Source organism: Sturnira hondurensis, unplaced genomic scaffold (genome assembly GCF_014824575.4).
Source record: "Sturnira hondurensis isolate 20B ecotype Veracruz unplaced genomic scaffold, ASM1482457v3 Scaffold0003801, whole genome shotgun sequence".
Classification (NCBI taxonomy): Eukaryota; Metazoa; Chordata; class Mammalia; order Chiroptera; family Phyllostomidae; genus Sturnira; species Sturnira hondurensis.
In genome coordinates this window covers 6784351-6809582 of record NW_028076432.1, presented here as the reverse complement: position 1 = coordinate 6809582, position 25232 = coordinate 6784351, and the positions used below count along the sequence as shown (strand labels likewise).

The following is a 25232-nucleotide window of genomic DNA, read 5'->3' as shown; positions in this document are numbered from 1 at the left end:
ACAATGGACTCTCACCCCTGCCCCTTAGACAAATCCCGAGTCCCCATGTTCTCTGGGAGAAGTGCTTCCTGGCTTTAATTCCCTTAAGCCTGAGTACCTGATGGGGAGAGATGCAGCTCCTTGCCTTGCTAGAGCGTGTCCTGGGGAATAATCTGGCATCACAAAGACTTCCTGATAAACCTGTGAAATCTGCTCTGCTAAGAGTGCTCTCATTCATATGATAAGGGTTCGATCAGGAAACCCTAAAACTCTGTTCCTGACAGACTCTGACTCACACTAAGCCCTCAGATTTCTTTGAAATGTTATCTACTGTTTGATCCTTGCTGCCCTGTATTCCTATGTATTACAACCCAATAAAATCCCCTAGAGGAAGGGGCTCAATGCCTTTTTCCCCTGAGAAACTGGCCCCTGCTCACGGCCTTTTTCCTCTGGGAAAATGGACACCTCTCCTCCCCAAGCAGATCACATCATGTCTCAGTCATGTTTACTCTCATCCGTGGCACACGGGGGATCTTGAAAGTCGCACCAACAATACATCATAATCAAATTGTTGAAAGCCAAAAATAAAAAAGGAAATCTTGAAAGCAGCCAAATAAAAATAACGCATTACATATAGGGACACAATGATTCAAATGACTGGATTTTTTATTAGCAACCATGAAACCAAAAAACATAAAATGAAAACCAAATAGAAACCAGGGAACAAGAAACAATAGAATAATATGTTTATAGTGCTGAAAGAAAAGAACTGTCCATTCAGAATGCTATTTCCAGTAAAAATGCCCTTCAGGAATAAAGGCAAAATAAAAACATTCTCAGATAAATGGATACTAAGAATGATCCTGTTGCCACTGTTCTGGGCCAAATAATAGCCCCTCAAAGTTCCTGTGTTTGAGTCCTAACCCCCAATACCTGAAAATGTGACTATAGGTCTTTAAAGAGAGTTGCAATGAGGTCATAGGGTGGGCCAATCCAATATAAATGATGTCTTCATCAAACTAAGTGAAAAAAAGAAAATAACAGAAATCAATCACATTGAGAACAATATGAATAGAGAAAAATGATGGAACCAACAGCTGGTTCTTTGAAAAGACCAATACATATTTTTTTAACTTTTAGCCAGACCCAAGAAAAAGAGACAAAAAATGCTAATATTGAGACCCAAAAAAGGGTATTCCGCTATGACCCATCGACATTAAAAGGATAAAAGGAAATCCCACTAACAACTGTAGGCCCATCAGCTCAACCGTAGCTGAAATTCCCCGATGCACCTACCAAAACTGAATTCACCAGTTAACACCTCCCAAGGAAGAGGGCTCCAGGCCCGGATGGTTTCATTCGTGAATTCTACCAAGCATGCAAGAAAAAACAATACCAATTCTACACAATCTCTTCCCAATAGATGTGAGAAAAGGAAACGTTTCCCAACTCATTTTATGAGGTCATCATTATTGATATCAAAGTCTTGATGAAGACTGCAAAAAATAACACTACAAAACATGGCAAGGACATTACAAGAAAACCATAATACGCCTTTAATACTTGAATTGTTAAATATCCTTCCGTATCCACCTCATATCCCTCCATAATCCTACATAACCAAACCCAACTAAACCCACCCCACTCCCTCCACATCCCTCCCGCCACACACACACACACACACACACACACACACACACACACACACAAAGGCCCTCAGACACATCTGTGCAGCTAAGACCCAAAGAAGAACGCCCGCGGCTTCAGGTCTCTTACTATATGCCCTCTGCTGAAGGGTTTGACGAGTGGAGCAGAGCATGGGCTGAATTTTAGATCCCATTCACCTGTGGTAGCTGAATTATGGTCCAGATCCTCATCCCTGGAACCTGCAGATGTTATCTCAAATGGCAAAGAGCGTTCTGCAGATGTGACTCAGGATCTTGAGATGGGGGAATTATCCTGGAGGATCCAGTGGCCCTTAAAGCAAATCACAACTGATTTGATAGAAGAGAGGCAAAGGGAGATTTGCCTGGAGTAGGGGAGAAGGCAGAGTGGCAACAGAAGCAGCAGGCGAAGGTGCCGCCCCACTGCTAGCTTCTAGGTGGAGGAAGGGGCCGTGAGTCAAGGAATGTAGACTGGCTCTGGAAGCTGGAAAAGGCGAAGACAAGGATTCTCCCCTCAGAGTCTTCAGAAGAAACCCACCCTGTCAACACCTTGACTTCAGCCCAGTAAAATTTTCGGATTTCTAAAACTAGATTTCCGGCCTCCAGAAATGCAAGAATAAATTTATGTTGTTTTAAGCAGCTAGGTTTGTGGTCATTTATTAAGCAGCAATAGGAAACTGGAAGCTGAGTGCCTGTGTACAGAGCCAATCTGCACGCTGTTCATGCAGCCCTGGGTATAATCCACTTCTTCCTCTTCTACCCACAAATGAGTAAATTAAGACACAGGCTGCACCTAGTTAGTATTTCTTTGGATTTCCCAGGCCTCTCCCAGCCTGTAGCCTGGGCACTTGGGCACATTTCCACTTTTTCTATCTCTAGCTCCTTTCTGTCTGGTCCTCATATGTACTGGAAGCAGAAGTTCTGAGATTTAGCTTTGAAGGGGGGGTTGCAGGCCAGGTCCCCAGTGTGGGGTGTGTGAGAGGCAATCACACATTGATTTTTATCTCCCTCTCTTTCTCCCTCCCCTCACCCTCTGTCATAAATATAAAAAAATAAATAAATATTAATGCACCATTCTTTCAGTAATTTATTGTATATGAGAGACAAAGAACTCCAACAGTATAGCAGGTGTGGGCACATTGATTGGTTGGTGATCACTGAACCTGCGTGGGGTGATCTTCTTAGGAAATAGTAGGAAGTGGCAGTGTTGGAAGCGTGGAGGGAAAGGGTCCAGACAATCCCAGTCATCCGCAAGCATACTCACATAGAAAAAGAGAACATTAGCAACAAAATGTGTCCAATATCAATTTGAGTAAATACCTTCCCCTAACTGTCTAGAGCTCAAAATATTCCTAGTTTGGACTTGTAGTAAGAAAAACAATGTTTCAGAAGTCTCCCCACATACACTTTCCCATTTGCTAAGAAAGATATGGCAGATAGAAAGCAAATAGTAAAAGGGACTTCTTAGTTTGTATTTCAGAAATCTAAGACTTCACTCTACCATGCTCATTGTTTTGCCTGAGGTGGTTAGGATGGGCAGAGAGAGGAAAGCTAAAAAGTGAAGATAAAAATTTTTTTGAAAAAAGTTTTTGGTTGCCAACACCCACGCCATCCCTGAAAATCGATCCTTTAACAGAAAAAGAGTCCTCTTCCCCAGCGCGCACGGTTTAAGACGGCGCAAGTGAAGCCATGAGAGAAGGTGGCAGCGGGCAGGCCAGACGCCCCTCGCAGTACGCACTCACCCCAGCAATAAACCTACAATCGTGGTGCAGAAACGCCGGGACAATGCAACGCTAACCAGAAGGTCCAAGGGGACCAGAAGGTCCCCTAAGGTCCCAACGAAGTCCCAGGTGTGTCATCAACCAGAAAACTCAGGAAGCATACTCTGATCACCTGAGGGATAGCCTAACCTACTTCTGGGATACTCACACACACGGATCCTCTGGAAAAATCTAGGGCTGGAAAGAGGAATGGTAGAATTTCCCGGTACAGATTGTTATTCACAGTCAAGCAGGTAGAAGATATTTATTATGACACTATTCACTACAGACAAAGAAAGCATACGGTGTTTTACACAAAGTCACGGAGGGAGCGGCAGGGCTGGATCGGCAGCACCGCCAGGGCCGGGGTGGAGCTGGGTCCCGTCCCCAGCAGAGTTCTGGGAGTTTGGGAGGAAGACAGGAGGGGAGCCCTGTCCATGCGATTTCAGGAAGTGGTTAAAAGCAAGCTACTCCCGAAAGCACCAAAACTGCACGACGTAGTTTTTCAAACATTAAAAACATAAAAAGTTCTGCCAGGGAACACAGGTCCGAACTTTGGGTTTTACACAAACAACCGGGAGCCACACAGCAGCTTGTTCACGGGCCACAGGTTGCTGTGGCCCGTGTTGGAGGTGCAGCGCTGGCACTGCCTGCAGCGCCGGTACTTCTCACACTGGTCCAGGAGGAAGAGCTTGTCTGAGGCCCTGAGGAAAGGAGAGCAGAAGCAGCCATTAGCAGACGGTCCCCGCATCCTTGCTGGGGGCTAGCTAGGAAGCCCCTGCAGTGGAAGGGATACAAAAGGAAAGGAACCCCTGGCTCCTGCCCTCTAGAAGCCTACCACCCGCCTGTCATCTCCCACCTGCAGTCTCTCCCCCTCCATGCTGCTAACCTGCAGCTCATCCCAGCCTGGCATCTCCTGCTTCCAAACCTCTGATACCTCCTCATTCCCCAGTGAATAAAGGGTTGGGACTTAGTACTTTCACAGCATTGACCCAGCCGCACCCACCGAAAGCCTCAGAGAACACAGAACAGCCAAGCTCCAAAGACTGTGTTTGCTGCTTTGCCATGTGGATGCACCTTTACCTGGCAGGCTCGGGAGAGACAAATTGAGAGGGAGATCAAGCCCTCAAAGTGCTGGTTAACAGTTAACACCCCAGCAGACAGCTAAGACTTCAGTAAAAGTCTCAGGAGGCCAGAGGCCTCAAGGGAGGCTCGAAACAGAGAAGGGACGGAGGTGACTAGTTTTCCACTTCAGTAATTTTTCTGATTATGCAGGACGGTGCCTGCTACCCCAGGAAAATTCTACATGGGCAGAATTCTGTAAAAAACAGCATCAAAGACAGGATCTCAAAGTGAGAAAGAACGATCTTGGCAGCAGGTGTGGGAAGACCCACCTGGCTCGCGTGGGCAATAATAGGGAGAATTGTGTGCTAAGTGCAGACATCTGGTTTTGCTTTTGCTTTGTTTTCTCTTTAAAACCCACCAATTCCTTCTTTCTGCCCACTGCCTGCCGGAGTCCCTGCCCACAGCTTGACCTAGGTCCTCAGGGAACAGGTCTGCTCAGCCATGGCCTTGGAGCAACTGTGTTATCCTGCCCCACCAGGTTAGTTCTGTGTCTCCATTCTCCTCGGTCTTCATGTTGGCTGAGCATTCTTCCAAAATCCAGGTAAAACCCTCCTATCACTAATTTCTCTGCCTTTTACCTGCTTTCCCCAGACACTGAGGAAATGGCTTGAAATCTCAGACTCCATTTTCCCGTCCTCTTCCAAACAACCAAACAATTCCACTTCCTCCTCAGAACCTATTTTCCACATCATCCCACCTGCTCTCTTTGTCACAAAAATATAGATTCTACCCATTACAAAGACATCCCAAAAAATGCCTTAAAAGAAAATCTAAAAGGAAAGGGAGAGTTACAGATCAAGATCCATTAGAACAAATTTTACCTGTGGTAGAAATTTAGTTAATAATTGGAACTTAAAATATTATTTTGGTATATTCGGGTTTTTATAACATTTGATTGCATAGGCTTGATCTGGTTTTTCAGGCATTTAACAGTTTAAGAAATCATACCTTACATTTGTAAAGTGTTTTAATTGTTTTGAGTTGTACTTTTCCACCTCCTCATGTGATTCCCCCAAACTCCGGTGTTAGCTAAGTCAGGCAAGTGTTTATTCTCCCCATCTTACAAATGAGAGAATCTTAGCTACCTCTCCAAAGTCAGTGTCAAGTTTCAAAGCTGTGAGTAGATGCTCTGACTCTAGATGGCAAAAAGACCACTGCAGAGAGGGAACAGGGATGTAATAACACGCTTCAGGAAGATGTTTTCTGTGGGTTCCGTAACAGGTTTCTCACTTTTCCAGTTGCCAGTCTTACCCACAACCCCTTGACTCTGCCTTTAAATGAGCTTTCTGGAAGCCTTAGGTGTGTTCAGATGGAACTTCAGTCTCCCTGTTTCCAACTAGTCATTGCCACAGAGAATTCCCGCCCTCCTCCCGCAATGCCTCCCCACCCTCCATGAAAAGGGGAATAAAGCCACCCTATGCCAAGGCAAGATGAGGGCAGAGATGGCAACTATATAAAATACAACACAGTGCTCTCCAATCCCATATTCATAATAGACATCAGAGTAGTTTTCCCCACTGAACCCAGGATTCTTTTCTCTCCAAAGTTCTCTAGGCAGCCACTACTAATCCACTGGAGGTGGCACTCGAAGCCTATTTGCCACCCCACAATTAGAGGAAAGTACACAAGGAGCAGAGGGGAATTTCTTTGCAAAGAACTTCTGGATCCAATCAGGTATTACCGCTCGAAAGCCTTCTCCTCCAGGTCCCGTTGCCTCTTCATTTTGGCGCTCCGTTCCCAGTCCTCCTGTAAGCTTTGGTTCATTCTGTTCACTCGCTCCAGCTCAGCATTTCTGTCTGCCAGGTGCCTGGGGAGAACAGAAGACCTGGGTTCCATTCACAGCACTGGGAAGGGCGTGCACCAACCTTGGGAGTCCCATTCCTTTTACGGTAGATTAAACAAAAACTTCCTGGTATTGTTCACTACTCTTTGAAATGTACTAAAAGGCATAACAGTGTAAAAAAATTTTTTAAACATACTGAAACTCCTAGCTCTCAAATAATTTATGAGTTTAGGATCTTTCATCTTCAACTCTGGTTTAAGATAGAATTGAAGTACAATGTTCCAATATTTCCAATGTTAAGTGCTTCCATTTCTGGTCTCCAAAGGCAAAGTCACTGCTGTTGTGAACCACCCAAAACCTGGTTCAAGTTATTTGTGTGTGTCTGTTTCTCACCCAGCTGAAACTCTTACCATCAGTTCCCAATGAAGTCCAGGAGGGACTTCACATTTTGCGACCCTCAATTTAGCCTGCTCTGAAGGGCTGTGTGCTCCAGGTAGCAACCATCACTAGGGGTCAGGACCCTCCAGTAAAAATCAGTAATGTGCTCTGTGCTGGTTCACTTTTCCTAACAGCATGGCCACATTTTCCTCCAACCAGCATCAGTCCAAGCAGTCCTTATAAACATTCAATGAAATAATAGCAGAAAGTGCCAATGCCTGTCACACAATGGGAGTTCAATGACTGAATGGTACCTATTATATATATTTTAATAACCTTTTTTTTCTTCTCATAGTTTAATTGTAGTAAAAAAAAACACATAACAAAATTGAGCATCTTACCCACTTCCAAGTGGAGAGATATATAGTGCTAAGGATATTGACACTGTTGAACAACCACCAGCTAGAACTCTCCTCACCTTATAAAAATGAAACAACATACTCATTGAACATCTCCCCATTTCCCCTCTGCCAGCCCCTGGCAACCACAGGGGTTTTCTACTTTGTTTCCATGAATCTGACTCCTCTAAATACCACATGTAAGTGAAATCTTGTCGTTTGTCTTTTTGTGACTGGCTTGTTTCACTTTGGTACCATGTCCTCAAGGTTTACCCATGTTGTAGCATGTGTCAGAATTTCCTTCTTTTTTTAATGCTGAATAATACTCCATTGTGTGTGTATACCCCATTCTGTTCATCTATTCAACTGTGGTCGAACATTTGGTGGCTTTCACTGCTCAGCTATTGTGAACAATGCTGATACGAACATGAGTGTGCAAATATCTCTTCAAGATCCTGCTTTCAATTCCTCTGATTATGCATCTAGAAGTAAAATGACTAAATCATATTGGAATTCTATTCTTAATTTTTTAAGGAACCATCAGACTGTTCTCCATGGTGGCTGCACCATTTTTAGTTCCCACAACAATGCAACAGGTTCCTATTTTTTCACACCCTTGCCAACACTTACTATTTACTGGTTTCTTTCATAGTAGCCATCCTAATGGTTGGCTACTGTGGGTGTGAGATAGAATGTCTCTCTCTCTCTCTCTTTCTATTCATCTATCTATCTACCTCTATCTCTCCCCTTGTCTTATTTTTCTCCTTTACATATTTGCATTGTAATAGTTTTGTCTACCACTAAATAGATAATTTTCTTCCTTTCTCATCTTTTGAATAATTTAAAAGAAGTACTTGTTAAATCTTTCATGGTGTGTGTGGTTGTAGGAAAAATCTATAATTGTTCCTAATTTGTATATTCCACAAGGCAATCAAACCACAGATATTATAATTCAAGATAAAGAGTAAAACATTTTATCTTTGCATTTGTAAACAAAATATTACATGGTTTACATGTATTAATTTAAATACATTTAAATGTTTAAATGTATAAATGTATAAATGTTTTCTCTCATAAAGCCCTAGGAAAAATAAGATAGCCGTCTTATATGTACACATTACCCCGACATACATATATATATCTTAAATAGCAAAAGACTTCTCACATCTACGTAAGTAAGTTGCAGGGGAAAATGTGAACGATTTGCAGCAGGCCTGATTAGACAGACTAAGTTATCCCCTCAGAAAGCAAATGGCCTTTTTTTGTCGTACAAAGACCTGAGAGCACATCTTGAGAAGGACCAGAGTGCAGGGAGTTAGAAAAGTTGAGAGAAGTGGGAGAATCAGGAATAACCAGTGAAGGGCACAGAAAAGAGCTCTGTCTGTATGGGCTCTGACCCATACAGAAAACAAAGTCTAGTTAGCCGTGGTCATAGAGGTAACCAAATAAAGACCACAGTTCGTATCTGTTCAGAGCTTTGCAGTTTCCAACAATGCTCCCACGTACACAATCTCTTTGAATTCTCATAGTGAGGATAGGTAGGGCAGGGGTGATTATCTGTATTTTTCACATGAGGAAAAGAGGGCTCAAAGAACTCGTGTGTGGTTTGGCTCAGGTCATACAGCCTGAAAGTGACAGGGTTTAGTCTCCTAACTCCAAGTTTAGGAGATGAACCAGAGAAGCCAAGGGCTAGACGCAGAGCAGGCAGCTGCAGTTATCGCTGCAACAAATGCAAAGGGCCCCCGGACGAGCTGTGACAGCGTGTGTGGAAAGGCAGAGCTACATGGGACAAGAGAAGGCTGTTAGCTGTACAACAGAAGCTATTTACAAAAAGTATTTCATTTAACCCTCAAACACCCTGGAGGTAGATACTGGTGTTATCCCTAATGACTGATAAGGAAACCCATGGCCTCACAGGTGTGTAACATGACACTAGTAACATGGCAGAACCACATCAATTGATCAGAATGGACACCGGAAGTGGTCTTGGAGACTCCAGGTGTCCATCTATGAGAGAAAAGATCATGGAGAGGGGAAGGGGGATCCCCAGGAGGGTCTGGGGCAGCCTGGGCAGCAGGGTGGGGCACTTGTGGGGCTCAAGGCGACAGCTCCTGTTTAAGAAGTATAAAAATATTGCAATATATTTGAAGAAATAGTACAGACACATAAATATGTATTGCCCTGGGTAGATGCAAGACTACCCCACTCTGCCTTGACTCTAAAAGCCGTGCATTTCACTACTCTCACCTCTCCCAACAACCCAGCCCCACCCTTGTCACAGTGCACTCCATCTTCAACCTACTGTTCTGTTCATGTTTTCACGTCTGAGCCTACCTGGCATAGGACATAACAGGTCTTTGCACCCTCCCACTGGCCATTTATAAAATTTTAATAAAATAACTTTTTCTCTAAGTAAAACCTTACCTGCCTTCTAAAAAAAGGAGGTTCCTTTGAAGAAAAGCCCTTTTGGAACTCCTGAGCATTTAAATAATTTTATAAATTTCCATTGGTAGAGTGCCTAATTAGGCCTTTTAGGAAACTAGGTGTCTTGTGTTTGAATTTAAAGGTATTTGTATTGATACGGCATGGAGTCCTCCTCTGCCTACCTGTCATCTTCACCCCCACCCCCAGCTATCCTCAGTACAGCTTACTGCACGTGCAGTTCCTTGAAGCAAAGGGACTTAGTGCAGGTTGAGAAAGGGCCTGAGTCTCACACCTGTGCCTATTTGAGTACCACAGCACACCTGTGGCTCACAATGCATTTCCAAAGGATTGTGCTGGTACGCACAACTCTTTCAAGATGTTGTACTGACAAAGGAAGGGAAAATATGAAGAGGTACCTGGAGAGAGAAATGGAATCAAGAGAATTTAAGGCCTTTTTAAATTTCATAACTTTTCTTCATAGGGTGAATTATGTGGATGAAACAAGGTGAAGCATATAATAAGCTTAGAACAATATTCTGCACATAGTAACTCCTCAGTGGGTTTACTATTGTTATTGCTTCCCTGCTGCAATATGAGAAGGAAAGAGAGAGAAGGGGGAATGGGGAGAGAAGGTAGGGAGCAAGGGGAGGAGGAAGAATGACCCGGGGTCTCTTACTCTTTTTTTGTCTTCTGAAGCATCTGTAGATCTCGCTTCTGGTCGACCAGTTGGTTCAGGATGGCCTTCCTCTTGCGGCCAGCAGCTGTCTCCAGCTGGTGCTTCATGCACTTCTGCTCTTGCTCTCGCTTTTCCCTGACCAGCTCATCCTCATTATTGCCAAAGATGGGCTCAGAAGAGTCTGGCTCAAATACGGGCAGCTGGGGGAATTTGTTCTTTATCTGAAACAGGGACACATACAATGCGGAACACAATGCGGGTTACAGTCATACCAGGGAACAAACTATGCACAAGGCTGACGCACAGTAAAATACCAATACCTGATAGGAAGGAACAGGGGCTCAAAACCACCAAATGGATAACACATTACAGTATTTATACATATTTGTTTAGAATGCTATTGAAGCAGTGCACAATTTTGAAATTAATAATTGTTCCCTTACCTGTGCATTCAAAGCTCTCTTGTAACACTCTGTTTCTTCCATTTTATCTTTTATATACTTGGCTCTTTGTGCAGCAAGTCTGGCAATTAAGAGTAAGAGAAGGTGGGGCCAAAGTTTGTGGTTGAGTCTTTCATAATGCAAATTAACATTATCAAACCATGTCTATTAAGTATTAATAGGAACAAAAGCCTTATGAACAAAAAGTCATATTCCTTCCAGGAGCTTTCACTTTAAGAAAGAAAATAATTATTCAAATCCACAGGCTAGTGGACAATGTATTGAACACAGGACAGACAGGACGAGCATAAGCAGGTGACCAAGCATATTGCACAAATGCACTGCTGCTAAGATGGGCAGTCTTCCTCCCCTCATGCTTTAAAAAAAAAATCTAGCCTTGGCTGGTGTAGCTCAGTGGATTGAGTGTGGGCCTGAGAACCACACAATCGTGGTTCGATTCCCAGTCAGGGCACATGGCTGGGTTGCAGGCCAGTTCCCAGCAGGGGACACACAAGAGGCAACCATACATTGATATTTCTCTCCTTCCCTTCCCTTCTCTCCTTCCCTTACCCTCTAAAAATAAATGAATAAAATCTTTTTAAAAATCTAGACAGGAAAGCAGGAAGTGTCTATTCACTTTATAAAATAATTCTTTGTAAGCTTCCTCTTAAAGAAAATGGATCTTTCCTGCTATACATTATGATTCACCTCCAGGGAACCCACTGAGCTGTAAAATGAGTATAATAGGGCATATGCATTTCATAGAAATAGAATTTTTTGGTCACAGAAACTGGTTTTATTTGTTTAGAAGTCTCTCTCACACTGGAGTAGTTTTCTTAATTACCCTCTGGGTAATTAATTGCCCTCTGGGTAGCAGAGCACGGCCCCTAAGAAATGCTTGAACTCTGTGGCCCTGAGCCTGTCCCAAACAGGACCAGCCAGATTCTTTTCTCTGAAATTTTGGAATTGAAACTAACACATCCATGTTTGAGCTGGAATAAAAATAATTAAAGGCAATATCATTTAAGGAGCTGTGGGCAAGAGCACAGAGAAAGCTTCTATTTCATGGCTTTTTAGTCCCCATACATCCCTGCCCTCAGGTTCCCCTGGACATTCCTATATACTCATCAGAAAACCTCAGATTTGCCTTGAGACCACCTGGGAATGGCTGGGAAAGATGCCCTGCTCAAGACAAGTCCCTCCCAGCATTAGTGATCATGAAACAAGACAAAACGAGACTCCCTAATGAAAGCAATTATAGATTGTCAATCATTACTGTAATGATTATTATAATGGGTTTTTCATTTTTCTAGTGAAATCATATGCTGTGGTGCTGGTTGCCAGCTGGGTTAGGTTGCTCAGCTGGCTACAGTTGTGTGAAACCACCAATGCTGATCCAGTCCCACGGGAAAATAAGCTTCCCATGAAGATTCCAATCTCAATCCTGAGCACGTCTAGCTGGACTCACTCCTCTGTGAGTTGCACTTGTTCCAGGCGTTCCATCAACTCTTTGTTTTCTCTTTGGTTTAGTTCCTTTTCCCGTCTGTTATCCATCTGTTTCAGGAGGCTTTGGAAATATTCCTCTTGCTTCAAAGCCCTCACCTCAGGACTGAATGGCCGTTTATCAAATAGGAAGGATTTCTAGAATGAAAGAGAAGCAATTTATTCATTCTAGAATACCAAAAGGCAACCAAGTATAAAGGTAATCATTGAGAAGACCAAAATCATCAGGAAATATTTATGAACTGATAATATTTATAAATCTTCAACACGGTGACCAGCTAGTACCAAGGTAACCCACAGAATGCTATAGACATGCTCAAGGTTAAACCCGAGCAGAACTGACCAGAGCCCACTCTCTGAGAGAGAGAGGTGAGGGAGGACTTCATGGAGGAGGCCCTGAGTTAGTACATACAACACAGAGGCAGAAAGAAGAAGGGATTCTGAAGGAGTGCGAAGCATGAGCAAGGACAGAGAAGAGGTGGGGAGAGGAAGAACTGAACACTCACTCTGGGCCTGGTCACTCCAGACACTGATGATTCCATGGTGGCCAAGCAGAGACAGCCCTGCTATCATTGAGCTGCACTCTTGTGCAGGAGAAAGGCAGTGAATAAGCAAACATCAATAGTCTAAGGAGGTGATGAGTTCTATGCAGCCCTTATCATAGCAAGCGACTGGGTGGGTGTAGGGTTAAATCGGTTGGTTATTAGGAAAATAATAACCAACTTTTCAGTGGATCAATGACTGAATCACCACCATTGCAAATACCAGGAGACGTGTGTCCCATACGGTAGAACAAGCAAATGCAAAGACACTGGATGGAAGTAAGCAAGGTATGTTTTAATAAGCAGAAAGAAGTGGCTAAGGCATTAGTGGGCAAGGGGAAAGTAGAAGTAGAGGAGCCCAAAGAGGGTGGCAGGGGCCATATCATGTAGGACCAAATAGGTCAAGGTAAGTTCAAATTTTATTTTAATTCAATGGGAGGGCATTAGATATATTTTGGTTAATCATCATGAAAGGCTGCTGTGTGGAAAATAAACTGTAGAAGGACAAGAAGGCTAACAGCAAGCCTAATCAGGGAGGGTATTGCAGAAGTTCAGCCTTATAATATGGCTGGGACTAAGATGGTAACGTTGAAGATGAAGAGATGTTAGATACATTGTGAGTAAAGGCAACCAGGCTCCCAGAAGGTTGGATGCGGGGGAAGAGGAAGAGGAATCTGGAATCAGGGGCATGCAGCTCCCCGCCTGGTGATGCCACTTACTAAAATGGGAAAGCCAAGAGAACAGGCTGGGAAAGGGAATCAAAAATTCTGTTTTGGCCCTGGCTGCTGTAGCTCAGTGGACTGAGCACGGGCCTGCGAACCACACGATCGTAGTTCGATTCCCAGTCAGGGCACATGCCTGGGTTGCAGGCCAGTTCCCAGCAGGGGACTCACGAGAGGCAACCATACATTGATATTTCTCTCCTTCTCTCCTTCCCCTCCTCTCTAAAGATAAATAAATAAAATCTTTAAAAAATTCTCTTTTGGTCATCTTCAATTTAAGATGTCTAAAGATATGTCAACAAGGAAATACTAAGGGAGCAGTAATAAATATAATCTGGAACTTGTATCTAAGAGGAAAGAGAGATCACACCTCAGTCTCAAAAGCACAGGGCTCTCTGTCCCTCTCCTTCCCTGCAGCCCCTGCCTGGTAGGTTCCTCTTCCATTCACGTCTTTTCCTAACTCCCATCTATGAAGGTCTTTCCAGATCTCTGGTCTGGGTTGAGTAACTCTCCTTTCTGCTCACGTGGTGCTATATTCGAAGGCTTGTCATAGCACTTAGTATACCACGCTCCTGTCCCATTAAGTCTGCACCCCACCCCACTATCTTCTCTAGCCCTCCTCAGAAGGGAACCTTGTCTTATCTTTGTATTCCTAGCCCTGAGGAGAGTGGCAAGCACACAGAAATTCAGTAATAAATGTTAGATGATGACTAAAGAAAATATATTTTGTTAGATTGACATCTAGAATGTCAGACCTTAGATAGTGGATGAAAGGAGGAATTCAGGCAGATGTAAAGGCAGGCCCATAGTGATCGAAAACATGACATCAGTGGCAAAGCAGGTGGCTCACCTCTAACTGAAGTTGCGTTTCTCAAACTTGAATGCCCCCACAGATCACCTAAGTATCTTATTCAAACGTGCATTCCCCATTCTGGGGGTCTGTGGTGGGACCCTAGACTCTGCATTTCCGGCAAGCCCCCAGGTGGCGCTGGTTATTTATTTAGATCACCTGTTCCTGGGGCAGGACTTCGGTACACTGTCCCCTGCCACCCACCCCAGCTCCTAGTTGAAAATTGCTATCAATAGCGATCACCATAGTGACTAATAGGAACTATATCACGAATGTGAGTGGTGCAGAGGCTGACAATGGACCACTCCTGCCCCAGAAGGAAGAAGGGAGCTTCAGCCTCACACAACCCCCTTTTCACCTCTGCCCGTTAAAAACCGGTACAACCTGCAATGCGGTGTGAAAGAGAACAGGACCATGTACTGAACCTGGCAAGCTCAGAGGAGCCACTTGACGGCCTTACAAACTCAGTGACCAAAAGTGACCATGCTGGACGGTCTGATCCCAAACTCCTAACTGGGTAGTCGGGATCCAGACCAACAAAGGTCAACCTTTACCTTAAGTGAGCTCTGTCCATTGTTCTTATGCGTCTAGGATAACATCCCTTCGAATTTTTAGAGTAATTTTCTTACCCCTTGAAAGTACAAGCACGGGTACCAAACCATAAGACCATTGAACCCTGCATTGTTGTCTTGGTCCCCACCTAACATCTGTATGTAATGTCAGTGTTAACTATTATCTTGGACCAATGTAAAAGAAGCACGTGTTTCTCCATTTTGCTTTTTAACTAGTCCTAGAGATTTCCCCACTATGCTTTCTCCCGCCTCGTTAATCTACCACCAATGGCTTTCATGTAATCTTCCTTATGTTCTCTCCTTTGATTTTAATACATAAAATAAACTGTGAAATTGCCCTCCTCCAAATCATTTTCTCAGTCTTTTCTGATTTTGCTCCTAGGCATGTCCTCACAATTTTTGGCTCTAATAAACTCTTACAAAACGTTTCTATAAGTTGGACATTCTTTTGTTAACAACAGAGAGTGGACCCCAAATTCACAACAGAAATTCTGAAAAGACCCTTACATAAAATCCAGGTTTCTCGTTCTTGTGGATTCTCATAGCTTCAGCGACTCCAAGATTATAGGCAGCATTTTTTTGATTCTGTTCTCTACTAGCCAGACTTCTCAGCTTTGGGGAAGAAAAAAAATTATAACACATTAAAATACAGCCCTTAAAAAATTTAATTCTAATACATTAAAATAATCCAACCAAGGTAGAAACTGATGTCCCCATAGATTTACAAACGTGGGTTGGGGAGGGCTTTTTATTTCCAGTCCTTGGGCTTCAGGCAACACCCTACAGGGACCCCAAGGATGATGGGAGATTTCCTGAGTGGTTACCTGACACCACAAATGCAGGGAAGAGCAATAGCGTCAATGACTAGAAACCACAGACCAATGATTGATAGTGCAAACGCAAAGGTGCCTTTCTGTCTTTGCTTCTTGGCATAGGCCATGAATTTGGGGACGGGGCGGGGGAAGCCTTGAACTAGGACTATATTTTACCAAAAATGCAAAAAATAAAGCCATATAAATTCAGGAATTTCACACCTTTAAAACTCAATCCTTAGCTTGCTTGAATATTCATCTCAGTATTGTTTATTATTAGTAAATCTAAGTTTTAGTCCTATAGTACATAAATGATTAAATATGTTACCATACAGGCATAGGATAAAACTTTTTTTAATGTTTTATTTATTTTTTACAGAGAGGAGAAAGGAGGGAGAAAGAGAGGGAGAGAAACATTGATTTGTGAGAGAAACATTGATGTACAAGAGAAACATCAACCTCACACCCTCAACTGGGGACCTGGCCTGCAACCCAGGCACGTTCCCCGACTGGGAATTGAACAAGCAACCTCTTGGTTTGTGGGACAATGCCCAGCCCATTGAGCCACACTATTCAGGGCTGAGAGAACATTTTAAATGGCATTTTATAATTATGTTCTACCTTCCACTGTTAAGTACTCTTTAATCAAGGTGTTGAATTACCTGGTGTTTGAAGAAAGTCTCTTGATCTTTCAACATTTGATATTGCTGTATGAGTCGCTCATCCTCCACGTCTCTCTTCTTCCTCTCCTCATTGTAGTACAACGGGGAGTTCCGTTGTGCCCGTTGCAAACACACATAACACATCTCCTACAATAACAAATTTTAGGACAGATTAAGTTTCACCTTTCACTTTTTTGCCTTCACAAGCTCTCCAAAGGTTGGGTATATCAAAAAAGCAGATGTTATGAAAGGATACATTACTGATAACTAGCAAGATGAGATTTGCAGAGTGAGTCCCACAAATATGCACCAGCATTTACTGAATTTTCATTTGATCAGAAGTATCGATAGCAACTAAAAATTAGTAAGAGATTTCCCACCCGTACTTCTGTTAATGAGTCCATTTTGACTAGTAGATAGATTTATCACAGTCCAATTTCAGGTCCTGAATGCTGGAGCCATAGCCTTTTATTACAGAGATTCTCAGCACTCTCACTGAGAAAGAGCGGTCAGAGGAAGACTCTGATGAAGTTTTGTCTGTTTCAAGACACTGTACCTGTCCTGCCCTTTTATGATCCTGGCAAGCAGTGGCTGGAGGGATTTTAGGTTTCATTTCATTGCCATTTTTCAGACACCTTGAAGGAGATAAGCTATAAAAACAATGCAACATTAATTAACATTTAATACATTGTGACATCTAGAGCAATGATAATTTTAGAACAAGTGTAAATATAAAAGAAAGAATAAATATGTCAGTGTTTTTCTTCAAAGCATCCTCATGTGTAGAGATTAAGAATCTATGCTTTGTGTCAGATAAGCACGGATTTGACAAGATTTTTTGCTTACAGGCTGACTGGCATTACACAAGCTGGGTAGTCTTGCAAAGTCTCACTTACAAATTCTGGGAAATGGGGATAAGACTCCAGAACAATTTACTGAGTGCTTACTTTGTACATTGTGCTCAGCAGAGGAGATGCAGTGAAGAACAAAACACACACACACACACACAAAGTCCCTGTCCTCGTGGAATTAACTTTCTGATGGGGATGGACAGACAGCCAATAAAGAAGAAAAATAAGTGAACTACATAGTATTTTTGACGGTGACAAGCGCCACGCAGTGCTGGAGGGATGGCACCCTAGGCAGAGTGAATGAGGGCAAAGTACGTGAAGTGGGAGCACGCCTGTGTTCAGCGCAACTGGCGGGACCAGAGATCAGGCAGGATCTCACAGGCCATAAAAACGCCTTTGGCTTTTGCCCCTGGTGAGAATGGGAAGCAACTGAGGGTAAAAGGTCCAGTATTAGCAAAGCTGTAGGGGAGGCAGCCATCCCTCATATTAATGCTTCTAATTTGGTGCAATTTTATTGAGGAAAATTGGTAATGTTCAGCAAAGGCATAAAAAGATGGTCTCGTCCCTTATCTCTGAAATTTCACTTTAAAGTGTTTATCCTATACAATATTCAAGTGTGCGCACGGAATTATGTGTAATTATATTTATCACAACATTATTTAAAAAACTAAAACTCATCTAAATATCCAATAGGAGATTGGTTAAACAAAAGGTTTAACCAATGAGATGGTGTTCTGGAACAGTTAAAACCATGAGGAGCTTAACCTCTTATTGTTAAGTGTAACAAAGGCTCAGGTGATCTCAGTTTTATTCAAAACAGGCGTTCGGGTGACAAATATAAATCTATGTATATATTGTATGTGCATTAAAATGGAGAATATATACAGTAATATTAACAAAGATTCCTCTGTTTAGTGAGATCATGGGTCATTTTTTATACCTCTGTCTTTTCTCATTGTTTTCAAACATTTTGTGATAAACATGGATCACTTTGGTAATCAGCACAAAAGTCATGTTTAGTCCTCTCCTATAAAAACCTCCACTAACAGTCCCCAATTATTACTTTCCCCTCCTTGAGCCTCTTTTCTTGTCTCCATCATATACATTATTTCTTTAGCATCAGTCCCCTACAAGACGATGAATTTCATTAGAGTCGATTTACGTCTTTTACATGTCCTACAGCTCTGTTTAGTCCCTACCTACAAACCGCCTGGCACACAGTGGTGCTCAGTGTTTGTTGGACTGAACTAAATGACAAAGTACTAGGCATTTAATTCTCAATTACATTTCATAACAGTGAGATATAAAACAAGCATGAGGGTTTGCACAAGACTTAGTAGTTCGGAGAGTACATAAATGGCACACAGGATAGCTGATACATTGTGACATATTAATAAATTGAAAGTCGATAGCACAGTACAAGGTACATAAAGCTACTCAATAAGTACTTGAGTATGGTTGACTGATTTGAAGTCTTAAAAAGTACCCTACTCAAAGGGAGAAGGAGAATATAGAAATTGTTTGAGATCATAAGAAGAAAACACAGCTATCATAAGTTGCAATATATTCATTTACTCAAAGAGCATTTTGTGAGTCCAGCCACGTATGGTAAAACTGCTTCCTAATTTAATCTAAATGTGAAACTGTGTCACATCATAATATCCAAGCCCTTAGAAAATAACAAGGGACAATTTTCCAAACCCACAAGGCAGGTTAGGTATTCCCTCCTCTATGCCATCTTGTTTCCACCTGTGTCATAACATTTCACCTATTAAACTTTTTGTTTTATGTATTTCTGTCTTTCCCACTGGATTATAAACTCTGATTGCGTCTATCATTCCCATCATCTAGTACATAGAATGTACTCAAGAATACTGGATAAAAGAATGAATAAACATTCACTTAAATTCTCTGAATTGAGAAGTGACTCAAAAATGTATTTAGTGAAGTGTAACAGAAAAAACACCAACGCATTACCTGTCAGGGTTCCCACTCTTCTCCTGTCTCCCACTCTGCTCAACTTTGTTTGGCAAGTTGATGCCTCTCACTTTGCCAGGGGAGGCAGCTTTTCTATCTGGAAGTTTCTTGGGTGATAAGATCTCTGTAGGATGATTAAAAGTGAGTTTTCTTTCAAGTTTAAATGGGTATTTTGTGCTTAACACAGATTTTTTTAAATTAATTATTTATTTATCTTTAGAGGGGAAGGGAAAGAGAGAAGGAGAGAAATATCAATGTGTGGTTGCCTCTTATAAGTCCCCTGCTGGGAACTGGCCTGCAACCCAGGCATGTGCCCTGACTGGGAATCGAACCGCGATCGTGTAGATGGCTGGCCCGCGCTCAATCCACTGAGCTACACCAGCCAGGGCTTAACACAAATTTTTAAACTCATAATTTTCCCAGGGAAAATTTTCACCTAAGATATACTTTCTTATCTTTAACTTATTATGTCCTTTCACCCTAGTGTGGTTTAAAAATGCAGAATGGGGCAAAAATAGGTTTATAGTTGTGAATAACAAAACACAGAGTTTATTCTCTTATTATTATTAATCACCGTATTATTTTCCATAAGAAACAACTGTAAACCTACTTTTGCCCCAACCTGTATGTGGTTTTGCTGTATAGTAATTACATGCAAAGCACAGACTGGGCATTTTAGGAAATACTAAGGGGCAAGTCTTCACCCTTAAAGATCTTTCAGTAGATATAGTTGGAGACAAAAAATAAGATACAAACAAAGGACATGAGAACTCCCATTTGCAGAGGTCTCACTACATGCCAACAGTGCTCTAAGCACTTTATATGCACTGCATAAATAGCAACTCGGGGCAATAATGCATAATGTTTAAATCCCAAACAAGTAGCATAGTGTTTAAAGGTCTGACATGTTCAGGGACAAGAGGAGCCACTTCAGAATCCAGTGATGAGACAATGCTCAGGGAGGAAAGGGGACATGAAAGGGTGGGAAGAGGTGAGCAGGACTGCAACAGACTGTAAGGAAAGGAAGGGCACTCCAGGAAAAGAAAAAAAAGTGAACAAAAGCATGAGGTCAGGGAAGGGGAAAGCGTGTTAGAAGAACATGAATAGACAATTTTGCTCCAAGAAGGAGTCTATAGAGAACCGTGACAGATGAGGCTAAAGAAATCAAAGCATGTGACTTTCAAATCAGGCCCAAAGTGCACCTGTCACACCGTAGGCCGGGCTCCAAACCACCGCCTGCCAGCCAATGCTCACCCATTGATGAGTTTTGTTTGGTTCAATCAGCCTTTCTGGTTCAAGGTCAATTGGTTGTCAACATTTAAAATCAATAGATTTTAGGATCTCTGCTTCTCTTGAAAAATCAGAAAAATTGATACCACTTGACTCACATTTCCACAAATCAACAATCTGATCAAAGAAGTCTTCAACCCGTAGCCTGGCAACCGTTGCCAGGACCCTTTTGAAATGTTTCTGAAGTTCTAGTTTTTTTCACATGCTTCAAACAAGACAACTGTCACAACAGATGCAATGAAAACACAGATATGAGTGTCCACCACCTTCTATTAAACCAGATATCAAACATGTAAACTTACCACTTGTCATTTTTTCATAAAAATGATGACTTATGCTCACATGTCACCCTATCATGTTATGTCCCAACCCATTTTACACATTGATGTTACCTGCCGGGACCCTGGAAGCATGTGAGCTTTGAGCCATTAAGCATGGGGAGCCACAGTCTAGGAGCCTGAGAGTCACAAAGTGGTTAAGGTAAGATACAAACTCTAGGAGTAGGAGGTGTTTGGGAGACGAATATATGATTATTCATGAATCTAACTTTATTTACTTTGGGCATAAGAGTTTAAGCAATATGGCTAGGCTCATTGAGCGGTAAAGAGTGACAGATTACACCATTGGCATACCTCTGACACCTTCTTTGTCTGTCCCGTCTTTTAACTTGCACTTCCTTGGTTTATTCTTTCCACCTTCTTCTACAATGGTCTTCATAGGTAGTTTGTTCTCCATCTCCTTAAGCTCAATCCTAGGAATGAACCAAGATGCTTGTCCATCTGGGCCCAAATAGGTGACTATGAACTCTCAGTTCTGACAAGCAACCCTGCTAGCTTGCTGAGTTGGCTGAAATAAGCCCACTTCTCACAAGGGGGGTGAGTGTTTTTGTTTGCTGAATACAAATCACCAACTCACTCATTCCCTTTGAGGCTAAGTCTGGGAGCTGACCAAAACCTTCCCCCTCCCCACTGAGGGCTCAAAAGCAGTTCCTACATAAATTGCTTTGAAGGCCTGGATTTAAGTTTTTGATTTTAATTTCAGTTTGAATCTGCCTGTCCTTACCAGTACTGTAACCAGATGCCATAGGCATGGTACAGTTAAAGGTGGTTGTTGGATAGCTTGAAGGCAAGGATTCGTAGCCTGATAGGCAGTGTGTGCCCAGAAATAACCATTACACCCCTCCTTCCTCCTTCTCCCCACTTCTCCTTCCTTTCTCCAGGCAAAACTGAGGGGCTTGCAGAGGCCTAAGGGGAGAAGGGGTCTGTTTAGTCTGTGTGCGTAGTTGTAGATTTTCTTTGGTCTCCAGTATGGAGTGTTGGGTTAACATTTGGGGGTGGGGGAGCGTCCAGTAAATTCAGGGGCCAAGCTTCGAATCAATAAAACACCCACGACTGTTTTGAGTAGTTGAGTCCTTGTGTCCATTTCTAGGATTTCCAATTTTCCTTGACTCACTGCAAGTATTTCCCTTCTGGAATACAATCCAAAGCACATGCAAGGGGACAAACAAATTTGCCTTCAAAAATATAATCATAAAATCATTTTAGATCCATCGATTTATTTTTAATGAGGAGGGGGACATGGTACAATGGAGAGAACACCGGGACAGTCAGGAGCCACAGCTTGCTTTCTGGCTTGGACATTAATTAGCTATGTGTGGCCATTTCATCTGCAACAGGAGGGGATTGGACTAACTAATCTCTAAGGCTCATTCGGGCCTTCACATGGATTTGCTGAGGTATGTGTCGTACCGGCCTACCAAGAGGATGCCGCCCCAACCCAACAAACATAGGATGTCACAGACGCAAAACAAAATGAGAAAATAATATTCTAAGAAGCTGGCTGTTATTGTCTAAACTTCCTCCACCTGAAATGCACAATAGTTAATGGCACAGAAATTAAGAACATGGTTAAGAACACACAAGGACTGAGTGTTGGCCAAAATGGAAATAAAACCCAAGTCTCCTGACTTGGGTTTTAGCCCATTGTTCTCAATATTTTACCACGTTGCTACACTTGTTAAAAAAATTAAAATTAGAATTAACTTTCACCCTTTATAAAATGGATCAAATCATAATACATATCTGAAATGGATATAGTGAAGATTAAATACAATAATATTTAGGAAGTGCTTAAGAGTACCTAACTTCATAGATGATAACTAGTATTATTATTCATTACCATTATTGTAATCAGTCAGCAGCAACCACCGGTAACACTCACCCCCACTGCACCCTTGGGGTAAGTCTATTTAATTAGTAAAAAGAGCATGAACTACAAAAGGTTGAGAAACACTGCCCAATGAGGTGGACAGAGCAGCAAGGATTGCTGGCACCTGGAGGAGAATGGAGATCAAAACACTGACCTTGGAAATGCAAGCACATCGTTAGTCTGCTCCTTGAAGTTCTCTGTGCTAGATAACACGGAGTCCACTGTGCCAGGCCTCTGAAGGATAGAGACAGAGAAGGATGACACCCGAGTTGTGGTCCAGGACACAGACAAATCAAAGCTACAGGGTATCTCAGAGCAAGGCCACTATGATCATCTTTATTATTTTTATTTAGTGCTTAAAGTTGAGAGCTTAAAATCCAATGAGGCATGATCTCAGTTATCAAAATAGTCACCCTGGGCAGTCACATAACAATTGCTGGTTTTCCGCAAACCATTTCCTCTTTGAACACTGCCTTCCTTCAGAGTTTGATACATCTTTAAGAGGATAGCCAACTTATTGAAACTATCAGGAAAATGAGCAAAATGATGAATCCACTCTTGACCCAAGGAACTCTAAAACTGGGCTTTGGGTTTGAAAAGAAGAGTTTGGATCCAGGTGGACTCATACTCAAATCCCCACACTGCTAGCAGCTAGGTTAGACCCAGCTATCTGGGAATAATAATAGGGTTTAATTTATAGGATTTTTATGAGATACTCTATGGAAGCGGCCAGCACATAGTAAGCACTCAAAAATAGCAGTTATTTTAATTATCATTACATTGTAAAATAATCACACGATTACATTATACTAAAATTGAATAATATGTAAAATTAGCCTTTTTAGACTAATGATATAACTCCCAAAAGGCTTTGAAGGGAATTCCTAGAACAAGGTTTTAAAACTGTTTTGCACAAAAGCAGCATGACTGAAATAAGCAGACAGCTTCCCAGGGGACGTCCTCTGCGGGTCAGTACTTGGGTGAAACAACGGGACACGATGGCGGGCGGGGGAGACAATCACTCCCACCACTTCACAGCAGTCTCCCAAAGTCCGTTATAGAGATGGTACCGAGTGTTGGGTTAACCTCAAGTCCCGTGATTAAACATATTCAGGCAGTTCAAGGAGTGTGTTTGCAACCAGACTTCTCACATCCCTCAACGTGCCCAGCACACTGTTCAATTTGTCCTGTTGACTATTTCATTGACTAAACTCTATTTACAACTTAACATGAAGACCACACCAGCTACTCAATGGTTAACAATGATGGGTCGATTATAAAATTTCTTCTACAGCATGGGAATTTAAAAGCTAAAGATCCATCCCCATGAGTTGAATCCAATTTTATTATAGACTTTCATTAAAACAAAATAGTATAACCAGAAAAAAAGAGTGATTAAAAACTCTGGGCTTGAAATTCAGTTTCACTACTGATCAGCATGCTATCTTCATGTTTCCCAAGAAACCCCTCTGAGCCCCCATTTTTTCGTATTTGTAAAATCAGGCTGGTGATAAATGCTAGTTTTATTTTGAGTTTTGAGACTCAAATGAAATAATATATGTGGAATAACTTTTTAAGCTATCAAGTACTATGAAATGTTCACAATTATAACAATGCCTATTACAACTTATGTTTTTCAGTTGGTACTGACAGAAAACTTAGTTTAAAGTTCATTTTCCCTTCTAAACCTTTTGTCAAAGAGTTATCATCTATACATAAGCACTTCTTTGCACTTGGGGTAACTGCCATTTAAAATATGTCAACCTGAATTTTCCTTAATAAAGACACACTTATGGATGATTCAGAGCTATAATGGGGAGAGGGGTTAGGAGAAGGAAAACAGTAATTTACATTTGCTAGGGCTTTTGCCAAAGCCCCACTTCCATCCATTTTAAGAAGGAAGTCCTTTAAAAATCTCATCTTCACCCTGCCGTCTCTGATCACGAGGACCCCGATTCCTTTGAATATAAACTCCACATTCTTTTTGATGGAAATGGACCGTGATAGAAAAAGCAACGTCTCCTTCACACATCCTTCCACTGTATCCCTGTTAAATGAGCCCGCCAGGGATATCATGGCAAAATTGAGTGGAACAATTGGGATATCACCTAGAGGAGAAAAAGACAGTGGGGTGGGGGGAGAGAAGTGGGAATTACAACAAATCACATCCACTTACAAATCCTTACGTGATTCACTCAAAAATAGAACTGTCAATATGGAGCCTTTTGTTGTACCCAATGTAACTGACAACTGATTACCAATAGGTATTAATCAGTACAGTTTCCCAAAAATGTAATGTTTTTGCTCAAAATAAGGACAATTAATTTTCTAAACTACACTCAGGACATTTGAGTATGTTTGCATATACTCAGTATGTTTCTCTTGGATATGTAGTACTGAGTTGGCCAAAAAGTCCATTACATTTTTTCCACAAAATAAAAGACACATTTTCATTTTCACCAACTTTACTGATTTGGATATTTTGAGTATGTCGGCTATCTCCCATATGGTAGAATGTTGATTGTTCTCAATTAATGTCTCGATTTCATTGCAATCAACTTCAGCTGGTCTACCTCACCATGTAATATCGTTCAGCGAGAAATCTCCAGCATGAAA

At 42.0% G+C, this 25232-nt stretch overlaps 1 protein-coding gene across 2 annotated transcripts in view; it reads right to left on the bottom strand.

Moving 5' to 3' along the window:
• Positions 1–3653: 3653 nt before the first annotated feature.
• Positions 3654–25232, bottom strand: part of CCDC81 (coiled-coil domain containing 81) — a 36944-nt gene continuing 15365 nt past the window's right edge. For both annotated transcript variants that reach the window (XM_037042905.1, XM_037042906.1), the window contains 12 exons: positions 24468–24724; positions 22771–22850; positions 21041–21159; positions 19119–19242; positions 16847–16940; positions 16291–16437; positions 15324–15428; positions 12096–12268; positions 10631–10709; positions 10188–10408; positions 6210–6335; positions 3654–4107 (listed from right to left, as the gene is read on the bottom strand). In XM_037042905.1, the coding sequence (XP_036898800.1) occupies positions 3966–4107; positions 6210–6335; positions 10188–10408; positions 10631–10709; positions 12096–12268; positions 15324–15428; positions 16291–16437; positions 16847–16940; positions 19119–19242; positions 21041–21159; positions 22771–22850; positions 24468–24724 (1667 nt within the window). In that variant the 3' untranslated portion in view covers positions 3654–3965. The remainder of the gene's footprint in view (positions 4108–6209; positions 6336–10187; positions 10409–10630; positions 10710–12095; positions 12269–15323; positions 15429–16290; positions 16438–16846; positions 16941–19118; positions 19243–21040; positions 21160–22770; positions 22851–24467; positions 24725–25232) is intronic.